Below are 17,801 nucleotides of genomic sequence, written 5' to 3' on the forward strand. Positions count from 1 at the left end.
AACCACGTACAAGTTAAGAAATATTTATTTCGTCGATATACGAGGAATCCCACCATTCATATTTCATACTTTATCGATCTAACGTGGGTCTAAAGAAAAAAAAATGACTAGAACGTTGATTGACAATGAGTAAATAGAAATGACATATAGAAATAAAAATGTTAAAAATCATCATAACTCGTGACATTGTCGAAATATGTATTATATATTTATTTTATTATCTTCTTTTTTCGTATAGGCTTTGACTTCAAACCTTCCAATATAAGAATATGGATACACAATCGAGATATCAAAAAATTGCAGCAAGTACTTTGGGAAGGTCACGGTGGTAAATTAAGATGCGAGACCAGCAACAATCCGAGGGTGAAAAAGTTTTTGGAAGCAGTACCTTTCATAATGGTAAGTATTCTTTATATATCTTTTTTATATATCACTTCAGTACTATCGTGTAGAGAGATTCTCTCATACTGTTCTTAAAACTTTTTTTTTCTTTCTAATTTCAAATGGAATGAGCCCTTGAAAATGTTTTTACCTTCCTAAAATTTAATGTTTTACAGGATAGTGAAACAAAATTTTTGTTTAAACTTGAAAAATAAAGAAAAAAATTATTTATTTATCAACTGTGAGAGTTTCTCTCATCGCGTAAGTAAAGTCAGGCACAACAAAAAACTCTATTCCGATGTTTTCGTTTTATTTCGGCTGCCTTTATAGTTTCTAGTCGCCATCTTGAATATATATATATATATAGATATACGAATACCTAGTATTTTAAAAGTTGTGTTTACAAGTGTACCAGTATTTTTAAATGATAATGATATATTTATTACGTCCTCGTCAGAAATTAGATAATTTTTAATTTAATAATATTAATACTTAATATATATTATTCAAAAAAAAAAAAATATTTGATATTGTATTGTATTTAATATATAAACTAAAATTATTTTCGTAGAATTTAAATTTCGTTCTTGGCACGTGTGCAATAGGCGTGAAATTTCCTCTCATCACGATAGTAACGACTGTGGTATGGGAGACATATGTTCTGAGGGGATATAAAAGTCCAGCGTCACAATATGTTTGTCTACTTATAATTCCGAAATTACTGAACCGATCTTAATGAGATTTTTTTTTATTTTGTGTAATTTTTCCCAATTTAGAATATAGGATAGTTTTTATCGCGATTGTTTTTTTTTTATAGCTAATTTAAGGATTTATTATTTAAAGGTTATCTAAGTCTCTTGATTCTGTTAGTTTTCAATAGATGACGTTTTGTTACAATTAAATTATTTCAAATTATTTCACGTCACACGTTCTTTTTTCAGATTTATTTACGACATAACCTTACTTTTTTCCGTATATTAATTTAACTGTATTGAATAGTTTAGTATTAGGTGGACCGGAAAATAATGTCGTTTCTACATATGTCAAATTTTGTATATTTTTATCAAAAACCGATTGATTTTTATCAATTTGATATTAAAAATTTGCATACTAGATGAAGAAAGGTTGTTCATAACAAAGTTGATTATATTATTGATTAAAAATATAAATTTGTTAGAAATTTATTCGTGTGAATGTAAGGTTAGAAAGCGACGTTACTTTCCGGTCCACCTAATATTACATTAAATCAATGTATTATAACAAAACTACAGTAACACATGGCCGGAGCACCTAGTATATATAAAGGAATATTATTATTAATTGGCATTAGGAACTCGAAAGTTCATTACCGCAAATACCAAATCCCGCCATTGTTCCCGTCCCTGAGCGCAATCCTTCCATTCGCGATGACAACTTTATGTGACTTCACGAAAGTATTTGAACACTTCACACCATTCTGGATGTACATCTTTTTTGATGTTCTGATTATTCTTATTATAATTAATAAAATATTTTATTACAAGTGTTCAGATACTTTCGTCAGTCACAGTATATATATAATTTTTTTTTAATAAATAAATAAATAAATAAGTTTTAACGTGACAAAAGAATTTTATTTAGGGTACTGTGAAAGATATACACGCAGCAACGGTGAAAAATGATTTGGAGGGTCTGAAAAAAAAATTGGAAGATCCAGTCTCGCCTATTATTTTGTGTAGCAAGGATGCAAACGGTTTAAATGTTTTGCATAAGGTACTTTATTGAATTTCAAATAATTACTAGACCAGTGGTACTCAACCTTTTTTTCATGGGCCTCATATGTTTCTTTCATTTATTTTTTCCGTGACAGGGAAAACATTTTCTAAAGGTAGCTGTCCGATTGTTTGTCTGCAATAACGCAATTGTTTACCAACTAATGTAAGAATTACTTATATCTTAATTTACGTTATGATCAGGGGTAGTGGTAGTAGTAGAGATAGGGGTGGTGGTGATGAAGGGAGGGGTACGAATTTCTGTATTTTAACACCCACATACGGTTCCTTACCTTACATTACATCAATTTTTATCTAAGGAGGGTCATGCACTTGGAAATTATACAATACTAATAGATATTTATTTAAATTATTTGTTTCTTTTTCCTTTTACTTATTTAAAAATTGCCTAATATTTCTTAGTTAAAGTAAATTTCAAATAATATAAAATCGTTGGGATAACAAAATTAAAATATAGTTTGGAATGGAAAGAGTTAAGCGGGCCACAACATTGGGCCACAGACAGGTGTCAGACTTTTCACGGTACAGTGTTACGTAAAACGGGTAAACCTAACTTCATTTACTATTTAATAAAGGCAATTTACGAAACGATGAGTAAAAAAAAAGCAATAACTCGTGGAATTCACACGCGACTGAAGCGAAACTTTTAAGTTTTTCCCTCTGCCACAAGTCTTGCTCGATCGATATTTCCCCGTTTCACCTTTCATTTTTCTTGTCGTTTAACAATTTTCTGTACCCTCCCGAAAAAAAAGTTTCACTTCAAAAAGCTTATTCACAATTTTATTTTTGTTTCAATTTTAAAATAATAAATCAATGGAGAATAAAAACATCTATGTAATAAGATTTAATTTATAAGATTTGTGATTTTTGGTATATGTTCTGCCATTAACAATTGCAGGGAAATTTTATAACCTATAAAAATATTTCACTTTCAATGATTGACACTGAATGAGCGAATATCTGTTGCAATGGGTGGGTGAGGGGGGAAGGTGTGATTAAATATGTATAATCCGTATCTGCTTTGACTCCAATCACTATTACTAAAGTATTTATTTTTTATCTGAATAAATTGAAATGTTTTTGTTTGATTTAACTTTTTTATTCTGGGTTACACATTACGATTTAATGGGCTACAGGTTGAGTACCACTGTGATATACTAATCAAACGTTTACGTATTACAATAGAATTTTCGTGGTTCTCACAAATGATGAAATTTGTATGTAATCTATCAGGCTGCCGGATTGGGTTATTTGGAAGTTGCACGTGAAATTCTTGAAAGGTATCCTTCGGTAGTAACGGCTCAAGACAACGAAGGTAAAACACCGTTACATTACGCGGCTGCTTTGAAGGACGATGGTACCATGTACAATCTTTTAACTGAATATGGAGCTGACGAAAGTAAATTAGACAATGTTAGTATATTTATGTATTCAAAATATATATATGTTATACCGGTAATATATAAATAAAAATAGACACTGTATAAAATACCTGGCATTTTTGGGGCAAAGTATTAAATATTCCACACTTATATTTTAATATTGTATAATACTAATACTTAGGCATCAGAAAATCCCTAGAAAATATGACGATTGGTAAGTGATCAGAAGAAGAAGATAGAATTACTATAGAAATGCTGAAATTTGAAGATCATGCTTTGGAGAAATTCTTGATAATCTTCTTCAATAAATATATGCAAGAAAAAAAATATCATACACTTGACAAAATGTTGAAGTAATTGTGAATTTTAAAAAGGTTTCGCAAGTATCATATACAAAATTATAGATCTATAAATCTGCTGCCCACCTGTACAATTTTTTTATTAAAATTATCACAAATCGACCAATATTTAAATTTGACTTCTATCAAACTGTGGAACAAGGTAGATTTCGAAGAAGGACTAGTACAATCGATCATATACGAGTAATGAAAACTTTTATTGATAAAATTTCGGAGTATAAAATATCAATATACTATGCTTTCATTAAACTTTCAGAAAGCATTTGAGATCATATTGACATGATGCATTGAGATTGAAAGCACACAATTGAGATCTGGCACATATTAAAGTCTATAAATAGTGTTCGAATCAATTCTAGATACATTGCAGTAGTTGGAAACATTATATCCAAATATTTATTTACATGTGAAGTTAGTTGAGATCACAAATACCAAAAATATCAAGGAGATACAATGTCATCCAAATTTTTTACTTTGGCACTAGAAAAGATTTTCAAAGATCTCTTATGAGAAGATAAAAAGGTAGGAAGATAAATGTATCAAAATCAATGGGACAATTTAAACCATCTTATGTTAGATTTGAGAATAACATTGTTCTGATATCGGTGAACAGAATGAGATTCAAAGAATGTTACAAGAACTGAATGAAAAAGCGAGGACTGTAAATGAACTTGTTAAAAACAAAACAAATAAACCGACAAAATATACGAATAATAGGCAATCATAAGATAGAAAATGTCTATACAATTATGTATAACATATTATAACACTCCAAAAAAACTATCATTCCCAAGAGATCACTAAACGGATAAAATTTTCCTGAGTTGCTTCTGGTGAACTATCACCAATACTGAAATACAACACAATTCCCATAAATTTAAAAAGAAAGGTCTTTGACATCGATCATCACTTACAGGTTGGAGATAGGAGTCCTAACAACAAAGAATGCTAATAAATTGAGAATAATGCAGAAATTTATGGAACAAGCTATGCTAAAGGTTTCCCTGAGAGATAAAATTAAAAAAAAATGTCTGAAAGAGAACAAAGGTTACAAATATAATCGAAAGAATAAGATGTATTAAAATATCAATGGGCAGGACATGTTGTGAAGCAGAAAAATGAACAATGGTTTACAAAAATTTTATATTGGCTCTCAAGAGAAACTAAGAGAAGCAGAAGTAGACCATAACTAATTGTAAGATGGATGGATGACATTAAGCAAGCAGCTTGAATTCACTGGCATCAAAAAGTTATGAGTAAACGTAATTGGAAGCATTTAGGAAAGGCTTATTTTTAGGAATGAGTAAAAAAAGGTTAAGAAATAAAAAGAAGAAGAAGAAAATACCTAAACATTGTATGTAATACTTAGGTTTTACACAAGATGACAAATGCTATTGTGGCAAAGTATTAAAAGAGAATTATGAAAAGATTTTTATTGAAAAGAAATGTATGAAAAAAAAATATAATATGATATTTTTATTGAGGAAAATAAAAAATAAAATATGAATTTACATGTTTTCAACAAGGAAGACAGTAAATGGCAGTTATGCATTGCACTTGTTCTTTTCACACAAAAGTACTACGTGTGTTGACATTTGGTTTTTCATATATACTTGACAAATCCTTTGTTTTTTTTTCTGTGGACTTATTAATAGCAGCTTACTAGAGAGAGGCATTTCAGGGTCAGGAATATCTTCAATTACTAAGTAAATTCTTTGGGTATAAAGTGATTTGTGATCTCGTTAACAGTTATTTTAAAATTCTTTCAGTAATTTCAAATCAGTACAAACTATTTTTTGTCACATTCATAACAATTGTCAATAGATAGGACGAATCACTTTGTTCCTTGTCAATTTCAAGAATAGAAACTCACACAGTAGCTTCCAAGGAATCAGAAGAAAATTTCTTGTCAGAACTTCATTTCAATTTTTCTTTTTTTCCTATATTTCCAGATTGAATTTAAAATCAATTTTATTTTCAACGATATTCCTAGTTTCAAGCAGATTGCACAAAATATCAGTTTAATCATCTTCATCATCTTTACTGACATGTTATGTGATATTAGAAACGTCATTAGTAAAAAGTATTTTATACTTTGTTGAGTTGTCTTTTTTGAAATTCTACAGAATACTTAAGAAATGTAATGGAATAATAATCCTTTCATACTTTCCCCAAAATGCCAGATTTTCTATGCAATGCTTAGCTTTTTATACATTCCCGATAATATGTCTTTATATATAAAAATTCAGCGTCACAATATGTTTGTCTATTTATAATTCCGAAACTATTGAACTAATCTTAATGATTTTTTTTTATTTTGTGTGATTTTTTCCAACTTAGAGTATAGGATAGTTTTTATTGCAATTATTTTTTATTTCTTATTGCTAATTTCAGGATTTATTATTTAAGGTTATCTAAGTCTACGTTTTGTAAGTTTTCGATAGATGGCGCTGTATTACAATTCAATTATTTGACGTTTTTTTCAGCTTTACATGTGACATAACTAACCTTACTTTTTATATTTTTTTCGTTTATTCTTATTTTATGTATTCTATTGTAATTGTGGTATTATTTTGTGTGTTGTTATAATTTACTGAATAGTTTAGAATTATATTATATCAACATTTTATAATAAAGCCACAGTAAAGCGTGGTCGGAGCATTCTAGTATATATATGTCATTTAAATCATTTAATATATTTAATCTTTTATTTATCCTATAATATCTTGACGATTTATTTATTAGAAACAAAAGGCAGCAGCTTTTTATAAAAACCGTCCATCCGACGTGGACCTTTCCAATTTAGTCGTAGTACCAGAAGCTCCACGAGTATCGAGTACATCCTATCCAAAAAATTGGGATTGGAGAATTTTAGAGGCAGCCGAATCGGTTACTCGTGCTGGTCCAAAGAAATCTTTAAGTAATAACGACGTTGACAGTGCATTCGAAAGCATAGAATCACCAACAAAGAGTTCAGCCGAGACTACAGAGGAAGTAAATAACCTTTTTTTTATTAAATATAATTAAATCTTTCGTTACAGGCGCCGATTATAGTCGGCATCAATGAGAATACCTAAGCATACTTTCAAAATAAACGGTCTATATATACTCTTGTCGGTTAATTCCTAAGAATTATAATTTGATATTTATTTTTTTATCCTAAATTGTATTATTTATTTATAATTAATAAGAAAATTCTATAAATATTAGGTGTACAAATTAATTCGGTCTGTTTTTTAACTCAAAAAAATGCATTTATTTCAAAAAATAATAAATTTACAAATTAGTCAAAATATTGTCCATTACTGCTTACAACTTTTCCCCACCTCTTAAGCAATTTTCGAATCCTATCTCGGAAAAACTTCTCGTTTTTTTGAGGTGATCCAATTTTGAAGTCAATTTTCGATATCTTCGAAAAAAGTGAAATGGTGACTTGTCTAATCGGGTTGCATCCGTCGAAACAGTCAGTAGTCAGAAGGAGCAATGTTCGGAGAATACGGCGGGTGGGGTATGATATCCCATTTGATCGTTTCTAAATATTTTTTGACAACTTTTGCGATGTGAGGCCGAGAATTATCATGCAAAAGAATAACTTTGTCATGTCTGTCCTTATATTCCGGCCGTTTTTCTCGTAATGCCCATAGATTTCAAACGTACAGACACTGCTTATTGGGTCACCACCAACGTAAGTGCAAACTCGTCTTGCATTAGACTCGGATCTTCATCGAGTAATGCCTGTAATTCATCATCTACGAATTTTTTTGGCTGTCCCGAGCTAGGTTTATCTTCAACGCTGAAATCACTACTTTTGAAGTGTCGAAACCATTTTCTACATGACTTTTCAGTTGAAGCATTGTCACCGTAAACTTCGACAAGCATACAATGAGCTTCAGCAGTAATTTTTTTCCAAATAAAACAAAAAATTACAACTTTCCGCAAATGCTGTTTAGTTATCAAAAAATCTGACATTTTTAATAGCGTAACAAAAAAAGGTTTTGTATGAAACTTAAAACAATACAAACTGGATATTATCGTCAGATGTCCGATCTGTCTAAAACCACGGCAATTAGCTATTACTATTAAAAAATTTAATGTTTTTAGAGCCATTTTTGAAAACGGACCGATTTAATTTGTACTCCCAATATGTAAATAACTGAATATGCTTATAGAATATACATGTTTCCATGTTTCTTACATAATATAAAATAATATTTATATTTTCTTATATGATTATTATTGATCGGTTAGGAGACCAAAATTGAAACGGAAAAGAATGATTTGCCGATAGAAGGTGACGAGGGTCTACCCGAGTCTTCTGTTTCCGAACCAGCATCAGATAACGTTAAAGTAAACGAAGAAACGGAAGAAAAATCATCCGACGACGATGTTATTACTGGTGCTAAAGACGAGGAAGAAACTAAGGAAGAAACTATGGAAAATGAGGCGGAAGAACAACAACCACAAGAAACTGAAGAATCTGAGATAGTTGAAGGTGAAATAACAAATAATGAACCGATTCTTACCGATCATGAGGAGAGGAATGATCCTAGTACCGGTGATTCTGGAGTCGATGATCCAACAAACGAAGAAGATCAGGTAATACAGTTTTTGTTTATTATTATTATTATTATTATTATTATTATTATTATTATTATTATTATTATTATTAATTGGCATTAGGAACTCAAAAGTTCATTGACGCAAATATTAAATCCCGCCAGTTTTCAGTCTTCGTAGCCTATTTCCTTAAGATCTCTTCTAATATTGTCCTTCCATCTACGTCTTGGTCTACCCAGTGGTCTTTTTCCGTTGGATTCTTCCCCATGCGCGCCACGTGACCTGCCCATCTTAATCGGCGTGATTTTACGACGTTAATGATGTCCGGTTTGTTGTACAGTCGGTGTACTTCTACGTTATGAAGTTTTCTTCATTCGCCCATTTCTTCCATTCGTCGTGTTTTGCCCCGAAGATTTACGAACAACTTCATTTTTGAATACCTTAAATTTCTTTTTATCCCGTAACGTAAGTGACCACGTTTCACTACCATAAAATACTACCGGTAGGGTGATTGTTCTGTATATTCTTCAGGTATTACAGTTACTCGTATAAATTTATATTTATACTAGGTAATTGTAAAAAAAAAAAAATATTTGAAATATTTTAGTTTCATTACTCTGACGTGAAGACTAAAAAATTAACTATACATTTATCTACTTTGAGTTTGACACGCGTCCCGATCGATCCGTAATAAGGTGGATTCCCGTGTACGATTACTATCTTTCGTCATATCGATCGTTTAAACTGTGTCTATGCAGAGAAGTTTTCATTTATAGACCACACTCATTTCATCGTACAGGTCATCGTTGGTGAACATGAAGAATTACCTGAAACGGAATTGAACGAGGGTAGCATGATCTTGGATCCGGAAGTAGAGAATTTATTGGAGAACGGAAATATGGAACAATTGGCAGCGTTGGTGTTAAACGGTGAAGGACGACGATTAGTTGGTCGGCAATCGAATAATCCTGAACTTCAAGCTTTCATCGACAACGTGCCAGCTTATATGGTATTATTCATAGTTTTTGATCCATGTAATAATATAGATTTATTAAAATAAATTATTGACAAGTGCGCAAGAGTGAGCTAGGAAAATAATAGATTAATCGATTAAAAAACATTAAAAAGAAAAAACTTTTTTTGCTGCAATGTATGCTCAATTAAAAACAGATCAACTTTTGTTTAAAGTATATTTTTATAAGTATTTGAAAAATTGTGAAAAGAGTTATATGGCACACCCTGTATATGTTTGTCACTTTTTCTCTTTTTAATAACGTAGCCGTTTTATTAATGTTTCATCGAGTTTGTTTATTTTGTTTATCGCTACCTATCGCTTTTTCGTTGCATCCAGTTTCAAAAATTACCTCCGATTCTAAAGAAGAGTTTTCACTTCACAAAAAAGATATAATACCTTTTATTAAAAAAGGGAAAAATTCATGCCGTACATATGGCAGCCCGAGAAGGAAATCTGAGAGATTTGCAAAGTGCATTGGATCGTCGCAAATTTGCCATTGCAAGAGACGGATCTTCTCCTCACGGTGCAACAGCACTTCACGTTGCTGTAGTATTCGGAAATACCGCTGTTATTAGGTTAGTTTTTTTTCTATTTGGTTTGTATTATCAATCCACTTTTTATCGATCTAACAACCAGCAATCGTAATAACAAATTATCGTTTACAATTTTAATTTAACGTTGTTTTTGCATTAGATATCTGGCAGGAAGATTCCCGGAAACGGCACATGCGATCGATCTCGACGGTAGAACGCCATTGCATTATGCAGCAACTTTAGCCGATAACGGTCACTATTACAATCTTTTACTTCATTTAGGAGCTAATCCTCTTGTAAAAGATAACGTAAGTATAAATGGGGTTTTTCTTTTATTAATTTATACCTGTGTTATTTAAAATATCGATAATATGTTACAAGGTCGAGATATCCGCATGGAATTTTTTCTCGCATTGTTGCACCGGGCAAAAATTTTCTCATTGCTTTTTTTTCTTCTTCTTTTTTTATTAAAATTTGAAAAACGTCGTATAAATGACTACTCTTAAGATTAATACGTCACGTGCATAATAATTTCTCAATCAAAGTTGCCAAAAGCGTATCGATTTATATATACAGGGTGATTCACCAACTCCTGTCACTTCAATAGCTCCGAAAGTATGATAGTAGTAGAAAACAAGGATAAGTCAACTTCGTTTTTTTAAATACAATGTTATATTTTAATACTTATTTTCAGATAGGGACTGACAAGACGAATCAAATAATGTGCAACATTAAATACAAAACCTAGCAATGACCAATAAAAACTATTTGGAAAATATCTGTTCCGTCCGTTGTCGGAACAACTAAAAGATGACGCAACCTTGATGCAGCTGTAATGCTTGAAGAGCTGTAATGTGGCCGGCCTGTTTGCAAGTCTTGACCTTCGTTATCCTTCAAAAATATTAATGTTGCACATCATTGGATTCGTCCTGTCAGCCGCTATCCGAAAATAAGTATTAAAATATAACTTTGTATTTAAAAAACCAAAGTTGACCAATAAATCTCGAAAATGACTCAATCTAGCTAAAAATACTAATGTTTTATTGTAGTCCTGAATTTTTCATGCAACTTTTTCTTTATCCGCTTTTCTGCTATCATACTTTCAGAGCTATTTAGGTGGTAAAAGCTGATGAATCACCCTGTATATTGCACGCTATATTTTCTATATGATATATTATATTGGTTATTACCATCAATGTATAACACGAATAATAGGTATTTTATAAGATGTTTAAACTGTATACATATATATACAGAGTGTCACTAAAAGGGCACCACTAGTGTAAAATTTTGAAAAAATCGATTTTTTTTGCATATTTCTATAGTTTATACCTTTAAAAATAAAATACTAAAATTTCAAGTGATACAAAATTCAATCAAATACAAAATTTCAATTAATATTTCTAATATACACCAAAGGATTGACAAACAAGGATGGTAAATAAGTATTATAACCAATTTATTCAAATAAAGGCTAACGATTTATAGAAATCCATTATTATCATTTTATCTTTTCAATCTATTTATAAATATATATTATAACCTATTTATAGGTTACCGTGAGACTAAAATTAGAGAATGTCGAGTTTCACGTGGTCGATTTTCAACAAATACGTCGGTAAAAGATCGAATATTAAGATTTATTTTTATGCATTAATATTTCGGACACATCATGTGATATTTGACATTCTCCAATTTCGGTCTTTCACGGTAATATATACATATAGTCGTAATGCAGCGACTATAATGCAATAATCGAAATAATAAATAATAACGTGCCTCATCATGTAAGGTTAGAAACGTCATTAGCTGAAATATTTTATACTTTGTCAGTTTATCTTTTGATATTGCATTCTAATGCTTAAGAAATATGTGAAATATTAATCGTTTCAAAATTTAGCCAAAAAAATGTCAAAAATTTTATACAATATCTGTCTTTAATACATTGATGGTAATCAATTTTGATTAATAAAACAGTTAATAACAATCAATAATATTACCAATCGTACATAACTTCTTGTTTACATATACTATAGCATAGTACATAATATACCTAACTATACCTATAGTAAACGCATTTGACAGCTTTTACTTATTTATTTGCGATTACATTATTAGCGATAGATTGATTTCTCATGTAGTTAGGAAATAAGGCGGATCATTACAAAGTAAATCAGGATGACCTATCGCACAAAAGACTACTTCGCGATTTTGGGGCCAGCGAAAAACTAGCCGAAGAAATGTTGACGGACAAAGGTATTTAAAATATTAACAACACACGTGCGAACCCACAGTTTCGAGACTCACTTCGGGGATGTCAATTAAAAAAATGATCAAATTAATTCAATTTGAGATATTTCTTTTTTTTTCTTTTCTTTTTTCCTCTTTTTCACCGATAGATAAAAAATCAATTGAACTAATAAAAAATAATACCGATTAATAATAATAATAAATCACGATAATGAAATAGCATAGTAATAAATATAAATTCTCTCTTGAAAATCTTATAATATAAATCATACACGCATAATATTATAATCTATTATTTATTAAGTCTATCTTTTTGTCACGAAATTTCGAATCAGCACAAAAACTCGCACCCACATTATTCCTCCTCATCTTTGTCACTATTGTAATAAATTTAATCGATAAATTGTATTAATCAAATGTACAGTAGTTTCATTTCTATGAATCGCGTTGAAACATATTTTACGTAGATGTATTTAATATCATCTCACTAATTAGATGTATTAGGTTGGCAACTAAAAGTGATTGTTGATTTTAAAAGGCCATCTATCGACAAAATCTGCAATTACTTAATTAGGAACCCAACTTAATTTGAGTATAAATAGTGACATAAATGGAGCACACAAAACGAAAAAAACACATAGGGACATTGTGGCAAATGTTAATAATACACACACACACATATACAAGCACGTGATTGCTGATTTTAAAAGGCCATTTATCGACAAAATCCGCAAACACTTAGTTGCTAACACAACTTGATTTAAGCATAAATAGTGAGACAAATGAAGCACACACAACAAAACACACTGGCAAATGTTAATACACACACACAAGCACATACCAACATTGTAATAAATTAGAATTATGCTATTATATATCCTCTTCCCGACGTTTGTCACTTGTTCGAACACCTGTTTCACCATAATATCTGTATCCTGACGACCGTTCTCGCATGGATGAGAAACAGTACCTGGAGGTGACAAATACTCGGCCCGACGTGACACGAATGAACCGGAAACATTGGCGACCTTGGAGAGATGCTTCCGTTTATTGGCTGGCGCTAGAAGAAACTCGGCACCTAGGACACCCTCGAATCCTGGTACACTGCTTGGTCGTTACCTGAAACGGCCGATATTCGATCGCATAAAGCACCGTGTGACACGCATGGACCACAATCTTTTCGATGTTATTTGGCCCGCTTTTAAAAAATACGGTTATCCTACTGCTGCTAGCAAGACAAGCAGCAACAACAGCAGCATCAATTCAACTATGAGTATCGATTATGATACAATAATCGATAATAATATCGTCGTAGTGCCTGATTACGAAAGTTACATTGTATTTGCCGAACTGTTTGATCCAATAATCAGAGAGTTGCATTGTTTGACGGCAAGCGGGGATCTTCCTGATCATCCGGCAACACGTTTTTTCGACATTAACGATTCAACCGATAACAACAATGATGGAAATTATGTCGACGAAATGGCCATATCTACATTGGAAAATTACGATTTGGATCCTTCAGCTAAGTTTGTTCAGGCCGGTACCATTGAATGTTGCAGAAATCTCGAGAATTATACTCTACCGTTGACCTTGACTGTTAATCAACTCGAAGACGTCGAACGGGTTTTAACCAGTGAATTTATGAGCCCAGAAATTTCAATAATAATGGCCGAAGGTAGTACGGAAGACGAGGCTGGAAATTATTTAACGTTGAGCGAACTTTTGGATCAACCGAGTCCTTTGAGAGCTCAATTGGCAGCGTCAGGTTTATTGTTGCCAATTACCGAGTTCGAAATACACGACGCTAAACGTCTTCATGGCAAACATTGGCCATATGGTCGAGGTGTTTATGTTGCTGCTGCTGGCGATTTGGCAGCTTGGGTTAATGTTCAAGATCATCTCAGAGTTATATCTCGTACTACGGACAATAAACCTGGCCTGATTGGCAAGGCCTACGTTAAATTAGCCAAACTAATGCGTTTGTTGGATCAAAGATTACATTTTAAGAGAGACGTTAAATTTGGTTTCCTTAGTTCTAGACCTCATGCTATCGGTAACACATTAAAATTCACTCTGATCGTTAAGTTTACCGAATTGTCGAAAGAACGGGACCATTTGAAACATTTATGCGTCGTACGTGGACTCGGGGTGTGCGATACGCAACGAAAGGATACATTTAAACTTACCAATCAACAGTGTTTGTCAATCACAGAATTACAAACGCTGCAAGACTTTTCTAGAGCAATTTCAAATATTATTCTATTGGAAAAAGAATTAACATTGAACAATTCACTTAGAATAGCTAACATGATTGCCGGAATATTTCGTAAAAAGACAAATGCTAGAAGAATTCGATCTTGATCGATAACTATGATTACGATCGATGAACAACAACAAATTTACATCTCGCAAAAAATAATAACAATTTCAACATTATATTATCATCGTCATCGATCGGATATAATCTATTTCAGAATCATTATTAATTTATACTTTTTATTTATTTATTTTTTCTTCTTGCGTGATCATTCGTACAAAAATGGCGACTACGACGACGTCCATTTTATTTCTCTTTCACAATACGAGTTAGTATTATAATCGCTTTTTGTAGTATTATAGAAAGAGTGAGAAAGAATGAGAGAGTATGAGACAGTGTGAGAGAGTGTGAGAGAGTGAGAGTGAGAGAGAGAGAGAGAGAGAGGGTGAGAGAAAGACATTTTCCGATTCTTTTCTTTTTTTCTTCCCTTTCGTGCGTTACGTTGGAAAGATGTGTGAACGTTGTTTTGACTCTATCTCGTGCATCGAACATTATTATCCAGTTTGAATAATTATTTTAGTAAAACAATAAAAACACATTGAGATGTGTGGAGATTATTTGCCAAGAAGAGAAGGTCGCATTTTGCTTATTAGGTTAGTAAAATATTTGAAAAAATATAACCAAAAAATAATATATAAATAAATTCTAATAATATTATTGTTTTGACACATTGTTATCGCACACTCTTCTTATTGTATCTAAAGTATGCTTTTTTTTTTTATTTATTATTCATACGTATATTATACGTGATAATACATGTAATGTCAAATAATTGTCAAGTATTATTATTATTATAACATATTTCGATAAAATTTTAAGGGATAATTTTTGTTAATCACAATGAAATGTGAAAACATCAATGAAGAACATTTTAAACGGAAATTTTCGAAAGCTTAAGCTTTTGTTGTTTTGATTCATGCACGCGTCAATGTTCACACGCGAAGGAAAGAATAACTCTGGCACGTCTTTCCAACATAGTAATATAATTTATTTACACATTATTTATGTATAAGTATAAAATTTCTCTTTTTTTTTTTAACTTGAGTCACACGTTTTTTAAGTTTTTTGATTTATTTTGAATACTCACTGTCAAAGTTAAATCCCATGACGTTTATGGTTGAACACCAAGGCACGAATTTTTTGCTTGCTTTTGCATACCGAGATTGATGAATGATCGTTGAAGAAAATTAAGCAATATTATTATTATTATTATTATTATTATTATTATTATTATTGTTATTATTATTATTATAAGGATTAATCACGACTTTTCCTTGCACTATTTTTTTATTTCACGTATTATTTGTCCATTTAACACTTTCAAGACGGGTGATAAAACTGACATAAAAATATTTAACTGAATACAAAATAAATAAACTAAATAATTGAAAAAATAATAATAATAAAATAAAATTTTTGAAAGTGTCTGTAGCTGAATACGGCAAAGTTTTGTTATTTCTTTCTATTTTAATATAAAAAATGTTAATATGATGCTTATAGTCATTTATTATTTAAAGTTTGAAAATATTAGCCCTTTGCACTCCGAATTATTTTTCAATTTTGTTACCAACATCTTTTAATGTTTTTTAATGTTTTACTTTAACTAAAAAATAAAGCAGTTTGATAAAAGTAAAAATGTCGAGCGGGACTCGACAAAGAAGCTCTCGTGAGATAAAAACTGATGTCGAGTCACACTCGAGAGTGCAAAGGACATTACAAATGCGTAAATGGTAAAATATTTTGTTGTGAATAAAGTAAATTTATGATAAATTTATAGATTTACGTACAATTTTCATTAACTTTGAAAATTTCTGAAATTTGTATTGTTTATAAATGGTGCAATTTTTGATGCTTCCTAATAATCTTTACTGTAGATCATTTTTAATACATTAATTAAATTTGAATCATTACTGATTATATTAAAGGCAAATAATTTGCAAAAATTCATATTTATTTCTATTATAAGTATCTTATATAGGGTGTCTGAGGTATTTTTCGTACAAAAATTGTCAGCTTATTCTACGAACAAAAATAAGAAAAAAATGTTCTATGAACATAAGTCATTTAAAGTCTTACTCAAAATTTATAAAATAAATTGTAAAATTGTTTAAATATACTGCTCAAAAATGTATTTTTATTTGAACAATAATTTCATCACTTAAATCAACTAACTTAACCGCACTAGGATTTTTATTTGTAGCTGAAACTAAAACAAGAAATTTATATAACTAAGATAACTAAATTTGATGTTAGGATAGAACGAATTAAGAATGCTGTTAGAAATTAATAGAAATTTGCAAGAGAAATTCGCCATGTCATAAACAATGTACTATCAAACTTGTATTCGCGTATAGACGGGAAACATTTTGAACAACGCATTAAACAGGTTGAATGTCACGGGGGTCACCGGTGTCCGGCACTTAACTTAGCTGTGACGCCATGGGGGCCACCGACCATATGGCCGTGACCGGCGTATTTCACATCGTGGAACACGAACAATCCTGGTAAAATTAGCTTGGCACTCAACCTGTTAAACAGTTTTACAATTTGCTATAACTGTCGAATAAACTCTTTCTAATGACTTATGTTTATATGAAATCTTTTTTTCTCATTTTTGAGTATACTATAAGCTCACAATATTTGTACGAAAAAAATCTTAGATATTCTGTATATAACAAATAAATGAATTAAAAAGCGCCTATTTTAAAATGATGTAGGACCATATTCAATATTTTGTTAAAAATTTTTAAATAATGTAGAATTGTGTCCCGTATTTTGCTAAACACCCTGTATATAATAAATGAATGAATTAGAAAGCGCCAATTTTGAAAAGACATAGGACTACGCAGTTCATATTCTGTTAAACATTTTTAAATAACGTAGGATTGTGTCCTGTATTTTGCTAAAGACTTTGAAATTAAAATAAATTTACGGTTACCGTCGTGAAAGTGTTAATTATATTTATTATATGTTATCTAGTATACGCTATAGAGTAATAAAAGAATGTATTTTTCAGACGATAATCAACTTGATATTCCTATATTTCGTACAGAGGAAGGTCGTTATTTAGCAACATGTAAGTATAATATTTGAAATATAAGAAAATTCTTATCTCGTTTAAAGAATAAGAGAAAGAGATTTTAACTTTGAATATAATGTTGATTCAAGTTTACTTAAAGGAAACTAGGGGTAAAGGGAGAATAGGTAATCAAATGTCGGAAACTTTTAGTAT

General features: G+C 30.9%; 1 protein-coding gene across 2 annotated transcripts in view; it reads left to right on the plus strand.

The window, feature by feature from the left end:
* Positions 1-17,801, plus strand: part of LOC107071377 (uncharacterized) — a 40,602-nt gene that overhangs the window by 9,792 nt on the left and 13,009 nt on the right. Inside the window, exons 5-15 of one of the 2 annotated variants that reach the window (XM_015330337.2) lie at positions 239-399; positions 2,002-2,133; positions 3,387-3,566; positions 6,640-6,888; positions 8,143-8,490; positions 9,251-9,460; positions 9,878-10,041; positions 10,160-10,307; positions 12,141-12,255; positions 13,217-13,348; positions 17,586-17,645. In XM_015330337.2, the coding sequence (XP_015185823.2) occupies positions 239-399; positions 2,002-2,133; positions 3,387-3,566; positions 6,640-6,888; positions 8,143-8,490; positions 9,251-9,460; positions 9,878-10,041; positions 10,160-10,307; positions 12,141-12,255; positions 13,217-13,348; positions 17,586-17,645 (1,899 nt within the window). The remainder of the gene's footprint in view (positions 1-238; positions 400-2,001; positions 2,134-3,386; positions 3,567-6,639; positions 6,889-8,142; positions 8,491-9,250; positions 9,461-9,877; positions 10,042-10,159; positions 10,308-12,140; positions 12,256-13,216; positions 13,349-17,585; positions 17,646-17,801) is intronic. The other variant, XM_089174991.1, reaches the window with a different exon arrangement.

This window comes from Polistes dominula, unplaced genomic scaffold, assembly GCF_049000335.1.
Source record: "Polistes dominula isolate Pdom_NZ unplaced genomic scaffold, Pdom_raw_medaka contig_78, whole genome shotgun sequence".
Lineage (NCBI taxonomy): Eukaryota > Metazoa > Arthropoda > Insecta > Hymenoptera > Vespidae > Polistes > Polistes dominula.